Source organism: Schistocerca americana, chromosome 5 (assembly GCF_021461395.2).
Source record: "Schistocerca americana isolate TAMUIC-IGC-003095 chromosome 5, iqSchAmer2.1, whole genome shotgun sequence".
Classification (NCBI taxonomy): Eukaryota; Metazoa; Arthropoda; class Insecta; order Orthoptera; family Acrididae; genus Schistocerca; species Schistocerca americana.
In genome coordinates, this window is record NC_060123.1 from 250,253,762 (window position 1) to 250,275,497 (window position 21,736).

At 40.0% G+C, this 21,736-nt stretch overlaps 1 protein-coding gene across 1 annotated transcript in view; it reads left to right on the forward strand.

Annotated features, from left to right (window-relative positions):
* Nucleotides 1-21,736, forward strand: part of LOC124616100 — a 131,660-nt gene that overhangs the window by 18,636 nt on the left and 91,288 nt on the right. Inside the window, exons 3-6 of the mRNA XM_047144360.1 lie at nucleotides 5,534-5,594; nucleotides 5,684-6,221; nucleotides 6,293-6,401; nucleotides 20,287-20,552. Coding sequence (XP_047000316.1) covers nucleotides 5,534-5,594; nucleotides 5,684-6,221; nucleotides 6,293-6,401; nucleotides 20,287-20,552 — 974 coding nt within the window. The remainder of the gene's footprint in view (nucleotides 1-5,533; nucleotides 5,595-5,683; nucleotides 6,222-6,292; nucleotides 6,402-20,286; nucleotides 20,553-21,736) is intronic.

Below are 21,736 nucleotides of genomic sequence, written 5' to 3' on the forward strand. Positions count from 1 at the left end.
GCCTTGTCTGGATCATAGAATCCAGGCAACTCCTTAGTCGCTTTCAGTGTAGGTTCAGGATGTATCGCTCCACCTGTAGTAACCTTGGCCTCCTGGAGGTGGCTATCCAACAGGCTTTCCTACACTGGAATCACCTTGTAGGTATATTTTTTGACATGAAGAAGGCCTACAATACTACTCAGAGGCATCTTATCCTGGAGCAGCTTCACATATGGGTTTTTCGTGGTTGTCTTCCCATTTTTATTCAGTCGTTCCTCTCGCCATGATATTTTATATACCAAGTCAGTGACATCCTGTCTCATAACTTTGAGCAGGAGAACGATGTCCCTCAGGTAGCATTTTAAGTGTTACTATCTTTGCCAGAGCTATTAATCGCGTTACATCCATAGTGAAAAGTCCTGTCAAGTGTTCTTTGTTTGTGGATGACTTCTCTGGTTTTGCTCTTCTTCAAGCTTCGCAACGACGGCACATCAGTAGCAACTAACTCTTCGATGTTTGGGTGATTGGGTGCAGAAACGTGATCTTAAGTTTTCCATCTAGAAGTCTGTGTGTGTTCTTCTTAGCCATTCTTGTTCCATTTTAAATTTTGCTGAGTTGAGGATGAGGGACACTGTCCTTCCTTTTAAAGACACAGTGAGGTTTCTGCGCCCCATATTTGAGTCTAAGCCTATGTGGTTACCACATCTTAAGGACCTGAAAAACGGGTCACTTAAGGCTTTAAGTATTTTTAAATGTCTTAGCAACAACAGTACATGGGGAGTAGACGGGGCTTGTCTGGTCTGTTTTTACAGGACATTTGTGTGATCTCGGATCGATTATGGGTGCACGGTGTATATGTCTGTGAGACCCTCTTATTTAAATATGTTGGATGCGGTGCACCAGGAAGGGATTCGGTGGCCACTGGGGCAATTCAAACAAGCCTACCAAGCCTCTGTGCAGAGGCGGGTGAACCACCACTTCACGTCAGGCCTACTTACAGTGCGTCTGGCGTATAAAACACTGTCCACACCATAAACACTCGCCTACCGTACCATTTCTCAGCCTCCACTGGAAAAGCTTTTTCGTAACCAGCAACAGGCAATGAGGCCCTATTGGAATCTTGCACAGGATTGTCTTCTAGAGATGGGTGTGGCTGGTCTTCATGTTTTACATCACAGTGGGAGCAGATTTCCACCATGGCCTCTCCAGAGCTCAGACTTGTTTTAGACTTGATGAATTTCAAGAAAGATCACACGTCAGATTTCAATCTCTGCTTTTTCAAACAGTGGTAAATCCAGGATGGAATGTAACAATACCAGAGAAGGAAAGTTGCTACTCACCATATAGCGGAGATGCTGAGTCGTGATAGGCGCAGCAAAAAGATTCGTACAATTATAGCTTTCGGTCATTAAGGCCTTTGTCAGCTGTAGACACACATACACACACGCACTCACACAAACGCAACTTGCACACACGTCTGCAGTCTCAGAGAACTGAAACCACTCCGCGAGCAGCAGCACCAGTGCATGATGGGAGTGACGACTGGGTGGAGGTAAGGAGGAGGCTGAGGCAAGGGGGAAGAGGGATAGTATGATGGGAGAAGTGGACAGTGAAGTGTTGCAGTGTAGACGGAGGGCAGGAGAGAAGTTGCGGAGGGGGTAAATAGCGGAAAAGAGAGAAACTAAAAGACTGGGTATGGCGGTGAAGTGATGGCTGTGTAGTGCCGGAATGGAAACAGGGAGGGGACTGGAAGGATGAGGACAGTGACTAGCGAAGGTTGAGGCCAGGAGGGTTACGGGAATGTAGGATGTAACGGGAATGTAGGATGTATTGCAAGGAAAGTTCCCACCTGCGCAGTTCAAAAAAGCTTGTGTTGGTGGGAAGGATCCATATGGCACAGGCTGTAAAGCTGTCATTGAGATGAGGGATATCATGTTTGGCTGCGTGTTCAGCAACAGGGTGGTCTACTTGTTTCTTGGCCACAGTTTGTTGGTGGCCATTCATATGGACAGACAGCTTGTTGGTTGTCATGCCTACATAGAATGAAGCCCAGTGGTTGCAGCTTAGCTTGTAAATCACATGACTGTTTTCATAGGTAGCCCTGCCTTTGATGGGATAGGTGATGTTAGTGACCGGACTGGAGTAGGTGGTGGTAGGAGGATGTATGGGACAGGTCTTGCATGTAGGTCTATTACAGGGGAATGAGCCATGAGGTAAGGGATTTGGAGCAGGTGTTGTGTAAGGATGGACGAGTATATTGTGTAGGTTCAGTGGACGGTGGAATACCATGGCAGGAGGGGTGAGAAGGATAGTGGGCAGGACATTTCTCATTTCAGGGCACACGAGAGGTAATCGAAATCCTGGCGGAGAATGTATTTCAGTTGCTCCAGTCCCAGATGGTACTGAGTTACGAGGGGAATGCCCCTCTGTGGCCAGACTGTGGACTTTGGGAGGTGGTGGGAGACTGGAAAGATAAGGCATGGGAGATTTGTTTTTGTACAAGGATGGGAGGATAATTACGGTCTGTGAAGACTTCAGTGAGACCCTCGGTATATTTTGAGAGGGACTGCTCATCATTGCAGATGCGACGACCACTGGTGGGTAGGCTGTGCGGGAGAGACTTCTTGGTATGGAATGGGTGGCAGCTGCCCTGCAATACATCCTACGTTCCCGTAACCCTCCTGGCCTCAACCTTCGCTAGTCACTGTCCTCACCCATCTAGCCCCCTCCCTGTCCCCATTCCAGCACTACACAGCCATCATTTCACCACCATACCCAGTCTTTTAATTTCCTTTTATTTCTATCTTTTCCGCTACTTACCCCCTCCTCACCTTCTATCCTGCCCTCCGTCTCAACTGCAACACTTCACTGTCCGCCACTCCCACCATACTATTCCTCCTCCTCCCCGCCCCAGCCTCCACCTTAACCCCTCCCAGTCGCCACTCCCATCATGCACTGTTGATGCTGCACGCAGGAGGGTTTCACTTCTCTGAGACTGCAGACTTGTATGCAAGCTGTGTGCGTGTGTGTATGTGTGTCTACAGCTGACAAAGGCCTTACTGGCCGAAAGCTATAATTCTGTGAATCTTTTTGTTGTGCCTATTGCGACTCATCATCTCCGCTATATGGTGAGTAGCAACTTTCGTTCTCTGGTATTGTTACACTCTCTGTTTTTTTAACATTTTAGATATGCATTATGGTTTCACAGTAATGTATACTGATGACTCCAAACAAGGGGATTCCCTTGGCTGCTCGGTCTTTTTTCCCAGCCATGTCACCAGGATTTGCCTTCCTGACGAGTATACCGTTTCCTCAGCGGACCTCCACGTGATCCTGAAGGCACTGGAGCAGATGTGTCATATTCAGGGCAAACAGTTTTTCAAATGCTCCAATTCCCTTAGTGCCTTACAACTGTTACAGAACCTGTACTCAGCTGAGTAGGTGGTCTGGCTGATATACGACCAACTGCACTTGGTCCAACGGCAGGGTAAGCAGGCGTCATTCTGCTGGATGTAGGGATATGGGGAAATGAGCAGGCCGATCGGGCTGCCAAGGAGGCCTGCAGAGGACAGGATGTGGCACAGTTTCCTATTCCCTTGCAGGCTATTGTTTCTGCACTAGACAAGAAGTGCATGCAGTTTTGGGATAAGGAATGGCTGGCGGTGATGGCCAATAAGCTGCGGTTGATGAAGTCAACAACCTGGCCATGGCATTCCTCCTGCCAGTTTCTCAGGCGGGATGTCAATAATGCATCCACATATTTGTCACTGTTACTGCTTGACTGTTGTACAAAAAATGAAATCACTGTGTTGCCTGACCCTCTGTACTCCCGTGCAGACCTCTTTTTTTATTTCTGGTGTTGAAAACCTATTGAAAGGTTGAAGATTTGCAGCAATATATGAGATAAAAGAAAATTTGCAGACGGTGCTTTGTGCGATCCAGCAAGAGGTGTACAAGGACTGATTCCGAAAGTGGAAACAGTGTTGGGAGTGGTGTATCAGTAGGCTATTTTCCTGTGTTAAAAATATGGTTCATGTTGTTGTTATTCTGATTGATCGTAACTCACTCAAAATTAAGGAATTTCAGAATTTCTGCTAATGGGTCCTTATATTATAACTAGATTGTCGGCTATTAGTCATGAGGTATGACAAAAAAAATTCTTGGTAAAACTTTTTGCTGATTTCTTATGTGTGTAGAAGACACTTAACAGAGAGAGTGTATCTGTCAGGCGTCCTGTGGCACAATGAGTAGTGCATGCATGCGACTGTAGTGCAAGAGATCACGTGTTCAAATCCTGGAAAATAGCATTAGCAGGAACTGATTGTAGCAGTTGCTTCAATTGTGGGGTGTATTATATATAGCTTCACATTAGTCCTCGCAACAGATACCCCTCTGTTGTGGTTGTACCTATGGTACACCTATCTGTATCAGTGAGGCATGCAAGCCATCCCACCAATGGCAAGGCCCATGGTTCATGGGCCATCCTATTCCACTTTTCTCCAATATTGGGTTGTTATTTTTCATAGTTTCAGATAACTCGACATTTCTTTTGAACATAAACCTTTTGTTTCATGTAGAAACTCATAAATTATTTCTTGGAGGCTATGTGGTTTGGCAACCCTATTTTATAAGTGTCCAGACATACGTTACAATTAGCCTCCTAATCCATCATAAGTTGGGTTTCATGTTTTGCTAAGCCAGATACGTCATTTAAGACATGTGAAATCATTCAAGATCCTCTGTCTCATATATTTCTTTGATTTCTGTAATATTCTGATGTAGTGTAGGCACTTGGTAACAAAAAAACTTTCATTTAGGTTTGACACATTAAATATTTACAAAAGTATTCTAATACTACAAAAAATTAACATGTTTGCTTACTTTTAGCTGTAGACCTAATAAAGCTACTACCACTATATTCAACAGTTCCTAGATGCAATGTAGAAAGTTGGGTAGTTAATGACCTAGCTACTCTATTTTTAGCTTGTGGCACATTTTACAGTTCTTCTAATTTTCTTGGTTGTCATGTAAAAATTCTAGAAATAATCTTCTTCTTGGTTCACATTCTTTTTTGGATATACGACACGTGCATAAAGGTAGTTTGCATGTATGTAAACTGTTATAACATAGCAGAGTACAGACGTCTGCTGCACAAAAAAAAAAAAAAAAAAAAAAAAAAAAAAAAAAAAAAAAAAAAAAAAAAAAAAAAAAAAAGTTTACAAAGTAAAGAGATACAGGTTTCTATCCTGACTATCACTGAAAATTGTGTCAGTTTCGGAAAAGTATAGCTTGAAAGATCTGTTGATTAAATCCCACTTAACATTACTTTCCCCTTCTGCAATACTGTACATGTGCAAGAAATACTGATTTGTAATGTGCATTCACAAGTGCATTACAACACTCCTATATTCAAACAAATGTTTTCATTAATGCTGCTTTACATAAATTAACAATAAGTGCAAAATAGCATTGACTTCATTAAATGTTGTTTGAACGTATGAAAAACCTTTTTTCATGTAAATACTGTTAATCTGAATGAAAATTCCCATTTCAGAAAATCATTCGCATCCTGTAATAGAAATCTGCAACCAGATCCACGCCTATGAGACCCAGAGGTAGAGTATTTTTTGTTACTTCTGATACTTATTAACAAATATGTGTGTGTGTGGGTGTGTTTCACCTCAGTTAATGTTTGTGCTCACAGGTTACCCCTACAATCAGTGCCAGATAAGAAGTTAGAAGAGTTTCCAAGTTTGGGGCATAGAAAACTTCAAACTGTTAGCAAAAATGAAGAAAACTTCGCACCACGTAATGCCAGTAATGCCACAGGTGATGGTATATGGCCTACAAATTTCAAGTACAGAAATGTTGAAAAAGTTGAACACCAGAATTCAGCTGTATCTCACCAGCATTCAGTCATCAACACTTCCACAAAATCAGGGATGAGCAACATTCCACCAACTGAAATCCTTACAGTGGTGCCGCGAATAAGTTTCAAGGAAACTAGTTCTGGAAATAGTTACTGTAATCAGCACCATGAGAAAGAACATGCACTATCAGCAGGTGAAAGTAATATCATCTCCCAATTTAAAACCAACGATTGTGAATTTCCTAGATCTAATCCTTTGCTCAGTGATGCAAAACCAGATTTGACAGATATAAAAGAGACAGCTTCATCTGCTTCTACAAATAATATAACTTTGAGAGTAAGAAACAATTTTAGGGCAGGTGAAAAGTACCAGGTAAGATGAGATTTCTGAATGTCCTGATACTCCCTGTTGTGCCGTAACTATTAACGTTGCTTTGTTATTAGGTGCATCCTTCCAATCATACCAACAGTGAAGGGTCTGGAACTGCAGTACAGATGTCCACTGTGCCACATAAAGCAGATATCGTCTGTGAGCCGGGACATTATGCCACAGGTACTACAAATAACTACTATACAGAAATGCATGCATGCTCACTCTCCTCTCCCAGACATCATCTGACCCATGCCACCATATCTCTATTGTCTTCTCCCATTCTGGTACCCTCCAGGCTTTTATCCAGTCACATGTTGACCGACACGGTATGTAAATAGAAGATAGCAAAATAAAAGACGAAGTCTTAAATTTTGTGTTCAAAAAATCATTCACAGAGGAGGATTGTACAGACATACTATTGTATGACCATCGTGCAGGCTCTTGTATGGACGAAAAAATAGGTGTCCCTGGTGTTGAGAAGCCACAGAAAGAGTTGAAAACAAGTAAATCACCAGGTCTGGTCTGAATCCCAGTTCAGTTTTATAGAAAGTACTCTGTTACATTGCCCCGTTACTTAGCTTACATTTATCACAAATCTCTCACCCAGCAGAAATTCCCACACAACTGGATAAAAGCCCAGGTGACTGCTGTGTGTAAGAAGGATAAAAAAACGGACCCACAAAATTACGGAACCATATTCTTAACATCAGTATGCTGCAGAACTCTTGAACGTATCCTAAGTTTGAATATAACAAATTCCATTGAGGCAGAAAAACCTCTATTCATAAATCAGCACAGATTTAGAAAGCATCACTCATGTGAGACTTAGCTTGCCTTTTTCTCACACTATATCCTATGAAATATGGATGAAGGGTAACAGGCAGACTCCATATTCCTGGATTTCCAGAGAGCGTTCAACGTGGTGTGCCAGTGTAGACTGCTAATGAAGGTCCAAGCATATGGAATAGGTTCCTAGATATGTGAGTGGCTCAAAGACTTCTTGTTGTCCTTGATGGGGAGTGTTCATTAGAGACAAGGGTATCATCAGGAGTGTCCCAGGAAGGTGTTATACTACTGATCTTGTTCTCTACATATATAGACTATCTGACAGATAGTGTGAGCAATCTGCAACTGTTTGCTGATGCCATTGTAGTATACGAGAAAGTATCATTGTTGAGTAAATGTAGAAGAATACATGATGACTTGGACATAATTTCTGTTTGATGTGATGAACGGCAACTTGCTCTAAATGTAGAAAAATATAGGTTAATTCAGATGAGTAGGAAATAGAATCTTGTAACGTTCAAATACATATCAGTGGTGTGCTGCTTGACAAAATCATGGTAATTAAATCTAGACACATTGTTGCAAAAGAATATGAAATGGAATGACCACATACGGACAGAAGTAGAGAAGGGGAATGATCAACTTTGGTTTATTGGAAGAGTTTCAGGAGACTGGATGTAGAACACAGAAGTGTGACCCAGTCTTGAGTACTTCTTGAGAATTTGGGATCCACATGAAGTTGAGTTAAAGGAAGACATTGAAGTAATTCAGATGTGTGATACTTGATTTGTTACCGGTAGATATATCAACACCTGAGTGTTAGGGAGATGCTTCATGAACTCAAATAGGAATCCCTAAAAGGTAGGTGACATTCTTTTTGTGAAACATAGTATGTGATAGTACCCTTCATCATACACTGTACAGTGCCTTGCTGAGTGTGTTTGTAGATGTAGGTTTAAAGCTGATTCTCAAAACTTTGCAGATAGTCTTACTTGGGGTATATTTAGAGTGTCATCCAGTTCAGTTTATTCAGTATCTCCATGACATTCTTCTTCCATGGGTCAAATAAATATGGGACACTTCATGTTGCCCTTTGCTGTATACATTCAGAGTCCCCATTTAGTCCTGTCTGATGTGGGTCCCACATACATAAACAATATTCTAGGATGGATAGCATGAGAGTTCTCTCAGCAATCTCCTTTGCAAACTGATTGCATTTCCCTTGTACCCTACCAATGAACCGAAGCCTGCAACCTGCTTTACCTACGACCAAGCATAAGTGATCATTCCATTTCATATCCATGCGAATTGTTTCACTTGGATATTTTTATCAGCTGACTGACTCCATTTGTGGTTCGTTGATATTGTAATCATAGGATATTGTGTTTTTTTGTTTTGTGCAGTGCACAATTTTACACTTACGGACGTTTAAAATGAGTTACCAATCTTGACACCACTCTGAAATCTTATCAAGGTCTTTCTCATAATTTCTTCAGCTTCTTCTCAGACAGCATTTCATCACAAATAACTGCATCACCTATAAAACTCTCAGATTATTATTAATATTCCATGTGAGGTCACTAATATACAGTCTGACATCAAGCGTTCCACCACATTTCCTTGGGGCACCCATGGTGTCACTGCTGCATCTGTCAGTGACTCCCCATCCAAGAATACTTTCTTCATTCTCCCAACTAAGAAATTCTCAGCCTAGTCACAAATTTTGCTTGATATTCTATGCAGTCACACTTTTGATAATGAGTGTAGGTGTGGTATTGAGTCAAAAGCTATTCTGAAATGAAATTGATTAACCACATAAGCTCAGTGTAGGTAAAGCAGGTGATGAACACAAGGGCCAGAGGCTGGGAACTCACACTCAAACTGCCCACAAAGAACTTGTGCGTTCCTTCTTAGAACACTGCTCAGATGTATGGGACCCACACCAAATAGGACTAACAGATGATATTGAGCATATATAAAGAAGGGCATCAAGATTGGTTGCAAGTTTGTTTGACTCGCAGAAGTGTCATGGAAATTTTGAAAAACCTGAATTAGAAGACTCTTGAAGGTAGATAAAGATTGTCTCACAACAGGCTACTTATGAAATTTCAAAACCAAATGTTAAATGAAGAATTTAGAGAAAATCTTCATTCCCCTACATATTGTTACCAAAGTGACCATGAAGAAGAGATTATGCTAACTACAATGTGCACAAAGGAATTGAAGTGATATTCTGCCCATGCTCCATTCGTGACTAGAATAGAAAGAAACCCTTGACATGTGACATCATGCTAACTTCTCAGTGCCTTGCAGAGTGTGTAATCAGATGAAGAGACAGTACTGAGAATACACTAGACATACCAATAGGTAGAGCAGATGTACAGTTTAATCATTCTCTGAATGCAAAATATGATTTATCCAGTTCTAGGTATTTCATATTTTAGAGAACTTCTTTTGCTCATAAGATTTTTGAAACAATGAAAAGAAACATCCATATGCCAGTACCAGAATGATACAAGCATTTGCTCAAGGAATTTATGCACACTCAGTCCCATTTTGAAATAACAAGTAAATAATTCTGTGGAAATGATCCCATTTCAGCAGCATGATTGATCATGGCTACATACATAAATGATCTTGGAGGTCGTTCTAGTGCTTCTGGCTATTATATATTTTTGAAATTTGAAACAGTAGATTTGATTGAATGCTGCTCTCATATGCCATTCTTTGAAGTGTGACAAGGGAGCAGTAATACTCATCATTTTGGAAGTGATCCTTGTCTAACCAACAAGTTAGCCTATGAAATGGATTTATCACTCCAGGTGTCTTCCTCTGAAAAATAATTCAAAGACAAGCACACGTATAAGAAAAAAATGTAGTTTTCTTGGCAAAGGTATTGTCCAAAGAAACTGTCATTATCCATAAATTCTTGCAGTCTGAGAATCTATACAACAGGATTTGTTAAAGAATAGGTATATGTAAAAGAAAATGGGCGGTCAACTATTAGATAAATGAAAATGTTTTTATCTGATCGCAATGACAGATAGCAATTGAATGCTTACTCTGGCATTTCTGACATGTCACCTCAATTAAGGTTTAGGTCTCCTACCATAGGAAAATTTCCTTGCATTGTTCAGTACTCAGTAGATCAGAAAAAAATAATGTTACACTCTGTCAATGTCTATGTGATGAATGTGGCCAGCTGGAAGGAAGAGACTGGATCTGGTCTGTGGTCTATAATTTGATGAGATGTATCAACTAAGACACTAATATTTATAGTAGGTGGCATATGAACATGTTTTACTGTAGTTTGTTACGTGCTTGAGAAATTTTATATGCTATGGATAGAGTCACTTTATTTGCCAGTCCAGGCTGCGAACAGCTCATCTCTAACACAAGAGATTGTGTGACTAACAGCCCTAATAAATGACTTTTTATAGTTTGTGTCACCTTATCATCTTAAATACATCACTTGTTAATTACTAATGATCAAAATATTTTTACATGTATTCCCTGTGAATGAGAATATTGTTTTGGAATCTGGCCAAGAACTAAATTAAAGAAGATGCTTGACCTTCAGGGTTAGTATAACCCAAATCTGAAATATTAAAAGAAATTAAACTTCTCATAATCTTCAGTAATTTACTGAATGCTGCAACTACAATAGTAAAAGATCTAATATTTTACAAGCAATACATGAGATCTTAAGGTTGTAGCCTATTTCAAGAAAATTCTGTAAATTTATTGACGACTGCATAACAAGAAGTTTTGTGGCAATGAAAAGAAATATAAGTCTAGTTTTCAAGCTGAGAACTGCAGTCAGTACTAAAAGGCGTATTTAGTGGAACAGAGTTATCTCAGTGGTTGCCAGGCCACAAATACAAAGATCCTAGCTTCAATTCCCAGTCAATCCAATGATTTGTTTCTATCTCTTACCACTTGTTTCATTTCTGGCAGTGATTTTGTAATGTGAAAAATATCAAGAATGCGGGAAGACACTATCAATGCCTTCTCTGCGCAATAGCAGTGGAAATACTGTTGATGGCAGTGCTGCTACAGCAAAATTACTACTTATTGCCTTCTGAAATTCCTTCCCCAAATAAGGTGAAGTAAATATTCCAGTATTCAAATCAAGAAGGCTGCCAACAAGAGTAACTTAGAAGTAGATATCCTCAGAGTAGTGAGACAACTTAAATCACTTAATAAAAGAAATTCTTCTGGCCCAGATTGTATGGCAGTCAGGTTCCTTTCAGAGAATGCTGATGAGATAGCTCCATACATAACAATCATATACAACTGCTCGGTTGACAAAAGATCCATACCCAAACACTGGAAAGTTGCACAGGTCACACCTATATTCAAGAAAGGCAGTAGGAGTAACCCACTAAACTACAGGCCCATCTCATTAACACCGATATGCAGCAGGATTTTTTAACATATGTTGTGTTCAAGCCTCATGAATCACCTATTGACAGTCAACACAGATTTGGAAAACATCATTCTTGTGAAACACAAGTAGCTGTTTGCTCACACAAAGTGTTGAGTGCTGTCGACAAAGGATTTCAAATTGATTCCATAGTTTTAGATTTTCAGAAGGCTTTTGACACTGATGTCACAAGTGGCTTATAATCAAAGTGCATGCTTATGTAATTTTGTCTCAGTTATGTGACTGGTTTCATCTTTTCAAGCATTGTCTTTACAGTTACAAAAAAACTTGTACACCTTGTATGTAACACTCTGTTGATTGGGTGTCTTGAAACTATCATCGTAGCTTCAAACAAAAATAGCAACACTACCCAATGAAAACTACTGCTCTCTGAACAAACATCAAACGTACACTTCCATGTGTCACACACTTGAATAAATGCTGGATAGAGGGTAGCAACAAAGTTGCAAAGCTTTGCCAGTAGCAGCACTGATAAAGCACATTACTGCCACATAAACCATGTTAACAATAGATATGCTACACGGACTGTACCCAACAGCAGAAATGACACTGTGATAATGTGTGAGCTTACATGTCATGCAGATGGCCGGACTAGAGAAAAGGCTCCTCATTGATGCTTAGAAACACATGGAAGACAAGGTCCGGAAGGACTGACCGACCCCTACCCACATTTCCTCTGCTCCCTAGTATAAGTGTGATCACTGAACATAATACACAGACAATATCTCTGTGAGGGGAAAAAGTGGAGAAGAAAGCTTTTGGAGTTGTCAAAAGACATTGATGTGATGGCATTCCATGTAGTAATCATGTTGTAAGTAGGTGTCCATAACCTGATGTGGCACAAGGTGGCGTCATAATGATGTGGAGTAGCTGTTGTTGCCCATATGTCAGCCACAGTCGAGGAATGGCTGGGATGAGGCTAACGATGTGAGGCTGTGGTAGCTGTTTACTAAGCTGCTGTTACTGTTTGTACAGTTGTTGCTCTACAAGTTTGAGACTAGACTGTTTTATAATGAAAGTAAAGTCTTAATAAATTTCAGTTTAAAACAAGCAACACAGCTGTAGTGATTTAAAATCTTCATCCCGAATTTTACTGTAACCTCGGGGGAGAAAAAGACACTTTCAGGATGGACAGTAATACGTCGTTCTGTTAACAAAAATAACTAACAGCAAAAATTGCTTGCTCTCTACAAGGTTAAACTGAATGAAGGCAGCACTGGGACAAAATACAGTACTTTGCTTAGAAAAGTAATGATAGGAAATCTGCTTTATGTTGAAACTTGATATTGATGTAGTGAAGATATTTACAGCAGGAGTGGTGTCCCAGAATGATCATGATGGCTCTGTTGTTAGCGGTGAGGTTAAAGATATCAAACTGTTACTGATACTGATCTGTACATAATATAATAGATTATATCAGGCAGGCTTGTCCTTTTATAACTTTTGAATGAAAGTACTAGCAGTAGTGTGGGGTCTGGGATCAACTTGTTTTTGCCCTAGTCGACGTCGAGTATTGTTAGCTCTGCAAGAAGACTGGCCACATATCCACCATCTGTTTGAGGAGAAATAGAAATTCTTTCAGTGCCAAGAAGCATTTGCGTTCAAACTCATGGATCAGGAAAACACAGAGTGAAGCTAAAGATATTGTATCAGCTGAAAAAGATCAGCAGCAATGAAAATATCGGCAGTGAAGATGGAGGTAAAACTACATACCATTCGAAACCAGTGGCTGCACAATCAAATTCTTGCGGGATAGTGGTGCAACCTCCTCACTGTTAAACCTGGATGCTTACGAATTTCTGGAATCACTGGAGTAGTTCAATTTAAAATGAAACATTTAGCAGAGTCTGGATTGAGCTAAAGATAAAAATAATGGCAGTGGTCAGCTACAGTGGAACTACCAAAAATCTTACACAAATGTCTGCTATATGGTGAGTAGCAACTTTCCTTCTCTGTTTCATTCATGTTTGCCATCTCTCAAAAAGCAGCAAATACCTCTGGCATGGTTCAGTATCTTCATTCCAAATTTCAGTAAGAGTAGGTCACTGATTGCAAACTTGAGGGGTCAAAATAGTGTTAAAGAAGCTGAGAAGAAAATATACCAGGATCATGAATCCCTTTTTCAACCTGGTTGATGCTCCTGCAAAACCTACAAAGCAGTCTTGAAACTGAAGAGGGGTTGCGACGCCAAAATTTTTCAACCCCAGGTCAGTACCATTTGATGTGATGATTGAGCCAGTCAGAGGGCTACACCAAAGCACAATGGAATGATAATAATCTGTGGAGATTTAAAAGTGGTAGTAAATCCACTACTGGAAATTCAACACTCCCCTTGTGTTAGCAAAACCAGACACAGAACCTATTGGTGATAGATCATCTGAACTCGATGAGGTTGCTGCTGGAGAAGCACATGCCCATCATATCTTGCTGTAGGTACCTGAAATACACTGACCAGTGTCTTTCAGATGATGGTGTCCCCTTTGTATGGTAGAAGCATTGCTTGTGGGTTCGACGGACTCGGAGTCTGGATGAATGGCTGTAATGCTGTAGAAGTCTGACTGTAGTTGGTGGTCGAATAATACCACACACTTTTTTGAAGGGATGCCAAATTACTTTCCTTTGTGGTAGTTTACACAATCACTTTTCATTCATCCTCGCCGTATGCAGATTGCAATGGCCTGACACTCATGTATTGTGCCAAAACAATGACAGTAACATTTAACAAACTCCAAACAGTGCCACAATTTAAATGTTAACGCATATTCTATCGTTTGATCAGCGGGATCTGTGCCCAATACACAACAGCTCACCTCCACCGCCAGCCGAAGTGGCCGTGCGGCTCTAGGCGCTGCAGTCAGGAACCGCGAGGCCACTACGGTCGCAGGTTCGAATCCTGCCTCGGGCATGGATGTGTGTGATGTCCTTAGGTTAGTTAGGTTTAACTAGTTCTAAGTTCTAGGGGACTAATGACCTCAGAAGTTGAGTCCCATAGTGCTCAGAGCCATTTGAACCTCACCTCCACCACCCCTTACCAACTGCCACTTTGTTACCTTGATATAGGTGAGGAAAGTGCTTGAGTTGTGGGCCAATCAGAGCTCTCCATTTTAATGCCTATATCATGGAGCCTTCATGGATTTACCAATGGCCATCTTGTTATGTGGCTGATGTAATGCCAATCACCAGGGACGTTATGCAGGATGCTCTCTTACCCCCAGTTTATCCCCCCCCCCCCTCTCTCTATCTCTCTCTCTCTCTCTCTCTCTTTCTCTCTCTGTCTCAATCCAGTGGCAACATATTGTCCAATATTGCGTAAACTTAGGTATCGCTCATTAAGTACCCCTAATCTGTAATTGGACAAATTCTTGAGGATGACAACGGTTGTCAGTACTCCATTTGGAGTATTCACAGATACCAGAGATTGGCATTTGGCACAGAAAATGCTTCTGCTACAACAGCGATTCGTGTAACAAATCTCAAGTACCATACAGTATATACTGATTACTTGGATATAATAACTGTCGCAGACACAAACATGGGTGAGCACATGAAGAATTTGGGCTGGCTTTTTGCAGGACTGCAAAATATTGGCCTCAGATGTAATAGAAAGAAATGTGACTTCTTCAAAAACAAGTTAGAATACCTAGGCCACATCATTAATGCTGGTGGAATCAATCATCCAAAACTAGTGTGAAAGCAGTAAGAAAACATCCCTTCCAGAAAATATCCAGGAACTAGAATCTTTCTTTGAAAAGTAAATTACAACAACAAATTCTTCAAGAGATTTTCTGAAATAGCTTTTTTGAAAAGTAAATTATAACAACAAGCTTGTCACGAGATTTTCTGAAATAGCTGAACTGTGGAATCACCCTTGAAACACAGAAGACACAGTTAAAATGGACCAAGCAAGGAGAAGCAGCATTTTTGAAAATCAAGAAGGAAATTTATCAATTCAGGTTATGATTTCAGCTAGTGAAGTACCATTGTATGGAGCTGGAACAGCGTTGTATTCAGATGTATCAGAAAAAACCTATAGCTTTGCTTCCAAGACTTTATATGAACGTTAGGACAAATAGGGTCAAACTGAAAAGGAAGCACTTACTTTACTTTATGGGTTCAATAAATTTCACTAATGCTCGTATGGAAGAAGGTTCACAGTGATCACACATCACAAGCCTCTGGTTTCAATATCTCATTCAAGCAAACAGATGCCAGTATTGACAGTTCAGAAACTACAAAGAAGGGCAATCACAATGATGAGATATGACTTTGAAATCCGATACAGACAAACAGAAAAATATTTCAATATAGGTGCCTTATCAAGGCTGTCTACATGAAAAATTTTATATGTCTTAAGAATCCTGCTTGCAACTTGAAGAATAAATTAATAAACAGATCCATTAATTTCAGTTTGATCACAGAAAAACTCAAGAAGCCATGAGCAAAGGTGTAGCACTAAAAATGATTGTGCATTCTGAAAAAAAAAAAAATTATGGGTGGCCAGGCTATTTGCCAAAAGACAATAAAGGTTTTGCAGCAATATTTTAACAAAAGGACTGCCATCAGAACCAGCCATGGCCTGCTACTTCTTCAGATAGATTTCACAAGGATTATCATACTCAAAATATGTCAAAAAGAATTTTGAAGACACTTGATGATGCACACTGAGGTGTTATTAGAATGAAACAAATGGCAAGAAGATACTGTTGGTGGCCAAAAGTGGACAAAGAAATTGAAGAAATGGTTTCACTGTGTGAACTTTGTCATGTGGCAAAACCAGATCACAAATAATAATAATAATAATAATAATAATAATAATAATAATCATCAAACCGGCCCTAAGTAACAGAACCATGGGAAAGAATTCATTTTATTTATGCTTAACCATTCTGGAAAGCATCATGGCTCCTTTATGTTCCCATACATATTTGACATGACGTTAGAAACTACAGAAGCCACAATCTACATCTACTACATCTACATCCATACTCCGCAACCCACCTGACAGTGTGTGGCGGAGGGTACCTTGAATACCTCTATCGGTTCTCCCTTCTATTCCAGTCTCATATTGTTCGTGGAAAGAAGGATTGTCGGTATACCTCTGCGTGGGCTCTAATCTCTCTGATTTTATCCTCATGGTCTCTTCGCGAGATATACGTAGGAGGGAGCAATATACTGCTTGACTCTTCGGTGAAGGTATGTTCTCGAAACTTCAACAAAAGCCCGTACCGAGCTACTGAGCGTCTCTCCTGTAGAGTCTTCCACTGGAGTTTATCTATCATCTCCGTAATGCTTTCGCGATTACTGAATGATACTGTAATGAAGCGCGCTGCTCTCCATTGGATCTTCTCTATCTCTTCTATCAACCCTATATGGTACGGATCCCACACTGCTGAGCAGTATTCAAGCAGTGAGTGAACAAGCATACTGTAACCTACTTCCTTTGTTTTCGGATTGCATTTCTTTAGGATTCTTCCAATGAATCTCAGTCTGGCATCTGCTTTACCAAGCCATTTTAAATCGCTCCTAATGCGTACTCCCAGATAATTTATGGAATTAACTGCTTCCAGTTGCTGACCTGCTATTTTGTAGCTAAATGATAAGGGATCTATCTTTCTATGTATTCGCATCACATTACACTTGTTTACATTGAGATTCAGTTGCCATTCGCTGCACCATGCGTCAATTCGCTGCAGATCCTCCTGCATTTCAGTACAATTTTCAATTGTTACAACCTCTCGATATACCACAGCATCATCCGCAAAAAGCCTTAGTGAACTTCCGATGTCATCCACAAGGTCATTTATGTATATTGTGAATAACAACGGTCCTACGACACTCCCCTGCAGCACACCTGAAATCACTCTTACTTCGGAAGACTTCTCTCCATTGAGAATGACAATAAAGGCATTCAAGCAAAATTTGCTATAGAAGGCTTCCACAAGGTCGTAGGTTCTAGTATTTATTTGTTATGGTATGCATCAATGACAACAACAAAAGAATTTTATGTTGTTAGCCAAAATCTCTCTCTCTCTCTCTCTCTCTCTCTCTCTCTCTCTCTCTCTCTCTCTGTCTTTGTCTCTATTCATGGAGTTGAATACGATTCTCCATGATCCCATATGCTAAAGCACATCACTGTCTACTGGAGATTTTCCTGGTTGGAATCCATAATTTCTTTGATGCCATCCGACTCATCCTTTGCTTTCCTCTTGCCCTTTTGCCTCAGATCTTCACTAGCATTAAGCTTTTTTCCAGCAAATCAAGTCTTTTCATGATGTGCCCAAAGGTCGGACCTTTCAAGCAGCAATCTAGTTTTATTTCCAGTAATACCGACCTCTTTATTCTTCTTGTGGTCCATAGAATTCTTAAGGAGTTTTGCAGAGCACCAGTATTCAAAAGAATCTATTCTATAACATTCACCCTTTCTTATATTACAGGTCTCACATCTGTGCATCACAACTGGAAAGCCCTTACTTTATAGATCTTTTTTGTTACTGTTACACCTCTACTCCTTAAAACATTATTGAGGCTGGACGTTGCCTTTCTACCCAGTAACAAGAATCTTGATTTCATGGCTGCAGTTGCCATCATCAGAAATCTGTGAGCTGAGCTAATTGAACATAGAGACTACCTCCATCATTCCTCTTCCTGTACAAGTCATAAAGTGACATTAGTTCAGCCTTTGCACCTTTTTCTTTCCTGTTCAGTAAGAGGATCTTTAACTCTTTGTCACTTTCTGCCATCAGGATGGTATCCTCTGCATATCTGAAATTATTTGTATTTATCCCAACTAGGTTCATTCCAATTTCTTCTTCATCTAATGCAACATTCCTCATAATATCGTCTTCATATGGGTTGAATAAATAAAGTGATAACATGCAGCCTTGTCATACTCCTATCTCAATCTTGCTCCATGTAAGGTTCTCATTGTAGCTATCTCATCAGAGCATAAATTTCCTGTGATGTGAATCAGTGATCTGGTACTTTCATTTTTGAGTATGGTACTTCCCATAATTTATTGTGGTCTGTTCAGTTAAAGGCTTTAGCACAACCAGTAATGCAGAGATAAACATCTTTCTCGAATTCTCTTGCCTTCTTCAAAATCTTTTGGGTGTTGATCTCTGGTACCACTTTTGCTACGAAATCCAACTTGTTTTTCAGGTAGTTCTCGGTCTGTGTATTGGTGAAGACTATTTTGTAAGATTTTAACCTTGACTTTTCTAGCATGTAAGATAAGTGCAATTGTTCTTTAATTTGAACACACTTTAGAAATTCCCTTCTTTGGAATTACGAGGAAAATTGGACTTTCCCGGTCTTTTGGCTTTGTTGGCTTCTCTGTAGTTGCTGACACATTGAGTGCAACATATTCACCTCATTCTCTCCAGTGATTTTGAACAATTCAGCCGGAATTCCATCGCATCCACTAGCCTTGTTTACAGCAGACAAATATACGAGGGTTGGAACTTAAATAGTGGTAACTCTTTATTCACAACTGATACAAAAGAGTTACATGTTTGCACCTGTTACTGTTGTTCAAAGTAGTCACCAGCATTGTGTAGAACCCATTGCCATTGATGTGGAAGGCGTAGTATACAGTTAGCAGAGCCTGTTCTGTTTATGGTACAAATGGAGCTGTCTACTGCCTGTCAAATCTCTGGAACAATTCTGAAGCGAATGCCACAAAGTGATTGCTTCATCTTCGGAATCAAATCAAAGTCACCAGGACTTAAGTCCGGGGAGTGTGGTGGATGGTACAGTACTTACCAGTCCCATCGACCGAACAGAGCAGCTACAGCTTGCGCTGTATGCGACCAGGCATTGTCATGATGGGTCGGTTGCGCAGAAAGTGTCACAGCTTCTTTCGCAAAGCTGGTCGTTTTTTGGAGCATCGCCTGCAACCAGCTGGAAAGATGCAAATAACTGGCAGAAACCCGATTAATCAACATGACAACGCCTCGCCGGGAAAGCCTGAAGAATTACTTTGTGGCTGTCAGCCAAATGATCGAGTGTATGCCAAAAATTCATCACTTTGTCCAGCAGATCACCGTAGAGTATTGCAGTGTAATCAAAGAGCTGGGAAATATGCTGTGCATCATGTAATATCTACTGGAATGGCTGAAAGGCATCAAAACCTACTCAAAAAATGTAGCATCTTGAAGAATAGTAGGCAACAGAGAAATGAAGACAAATGGCATTTAATTTGACTGCCTTATGAACCAGCAGTTGAACAGGATGAAAGCCGTCTCCAGGATACTTCACGAACTGAACCAGATTATACGCAGATTGAAAGGACATACGCTGAACTCAGGAGATCAGCAAGGGTTCATCAACATTTGGTGCACTGCAAGTACATATTTAATACATTAGAATAACAGGAAAGGATTTTTGTTGTTCTTTTATTTTCCTAAAATCTTGTAATGCTTCAATGTTCAGTTTACAAACTTACTGTGTGAACAAGTAGCAGTAGGTAGAGAACCACATCATTTTGTGAGAAAAATATTTTATTTACTAGAATGAAGTGTGCTGTAGTCCAACCAGGAGTCAATCGTGTGACCTTCCAGTTTACAGGCACACGGTTTACCATTAGACCATCTACCAAATATCCTTGGCATAAATTTCAGTTGGTGTGTGTAGTCATTGTACTTGGTTTGATATGTTTTTAATACATTTATTGTTCCATTGTATAGGGGTGTAGTGCTTTATATTAGATGATTGTGTGTTCTTTTGCTGTAATAGGCATGGGCGATATCTGTTTACCACAGTTTTACATGTCAATTAACTTTATGAAACCCTCGCAAAAAGCCTTACATACTGAATTTGTTGCTGCACTTTTAGAGCCTGAGGACTTGAAAGAAAAATTGGAAGACAATAATCACTTTAAGTACGAAATACCATTTGTTCCCTCTCCGGGGATGACCTGTGAGGAAATAGAACAGTTGAAAGGAACTGAAAATAAGGAAAATGAAGGTGGAATGATGGAAAGTCTGAACAAATGTGAAATGCTTCCTCCAGCCGAGCCTGAGGTACAGGATCATCTAACGCAGAGAATATGTTCACGAGCCCACGCTGCTGGCTTTGATGGCGTGGATACCATGTATGTTGTAAGTATTTTAAATCAGCGGCGATCGTTCAATTAGAAAAGTAGTGCTTTCATTACACGTGAGTGGTTACTGTGAAATTAATGAAATGCCTTTCTAGTTGCTAATTGGAACTTTATTTACTATGTCGACGATTGGTTACAGCATTTAAATTAGGCAATTTTCAAATGTAGTTGAAAACTGTGCTGTAGAGAAGCAACATCAAAATCTGGTCATTGACTTGTTAAAGTTCTTATAGGCAACTGGAACTGCATTTCATTAACTGAATATATAGTTGCAGAATCAGCACTTTCTGAGCAAGAAGAAACTAATAATATTTTGGAATTGTTACACCATTTTACTAGCAGGTGATGCAGCATTGACAATTTACATCTGTGCTTGTGTACAACTCCAGAGAAGTTTAATGTTTCCATCTTGTAGTACTTGAAATTCAACAGAAGGTGTTGCTGAGCTTTTAGATAAATGTTCTTCTTTGGAGCTAACTAATCATAAGCATGCACTCTCTCTCTCTCTCTCTCTCTCTCTCTCTCTCTCTCTCTCTCTCTCTCTCTCCTCTCTCTCCCCCCCCCCCCCCCCCCCCCACACACCACACTTATGTACGTGTGTGTGTTTATTGTTATTGAAGGAGGATATTATTCAGAAGTTCACCAACATCCTAGTTTTATGTGCCTGTTATCTTCCCAACAGCTGTGCTGTTTGGTAAGTGGTTACCTCCTTCTGTTATTTGTATTTCACCAAAGACTTAACCAATATCGTACAAACATTGACACATATGTGTATGTATTACAAACCACTGTGCGTTATTTGACAGAGGGTAACTTCATACCATTGTTAATTAAGATGCTTAATCATTGTGACAGTCTAGAAATTTACTTATTTTTAAAGCCACCTCACTTTTAATTAAAATAAAAACAGCACTTACCAATAATAATAACAATATATGTTTGGTACTCATGCTCTTATAAATTGCTTATATACATTCAGAACATTATCATATATGTTTCACTTTCTCAGATCACACCTAGCGTTAACTATGTTTTTATGAGTACTTGTCGTGGAGCACTACATACTTGGTTCCAACAATTACAGATTCTTCAAGCCAGTCAGACAGTTGGAAAAATATTATTTGGTACTTTAACATTGTAGCTCAGTATGAAACACAGGTTTTGAAATCCAGAAAGGCAGTA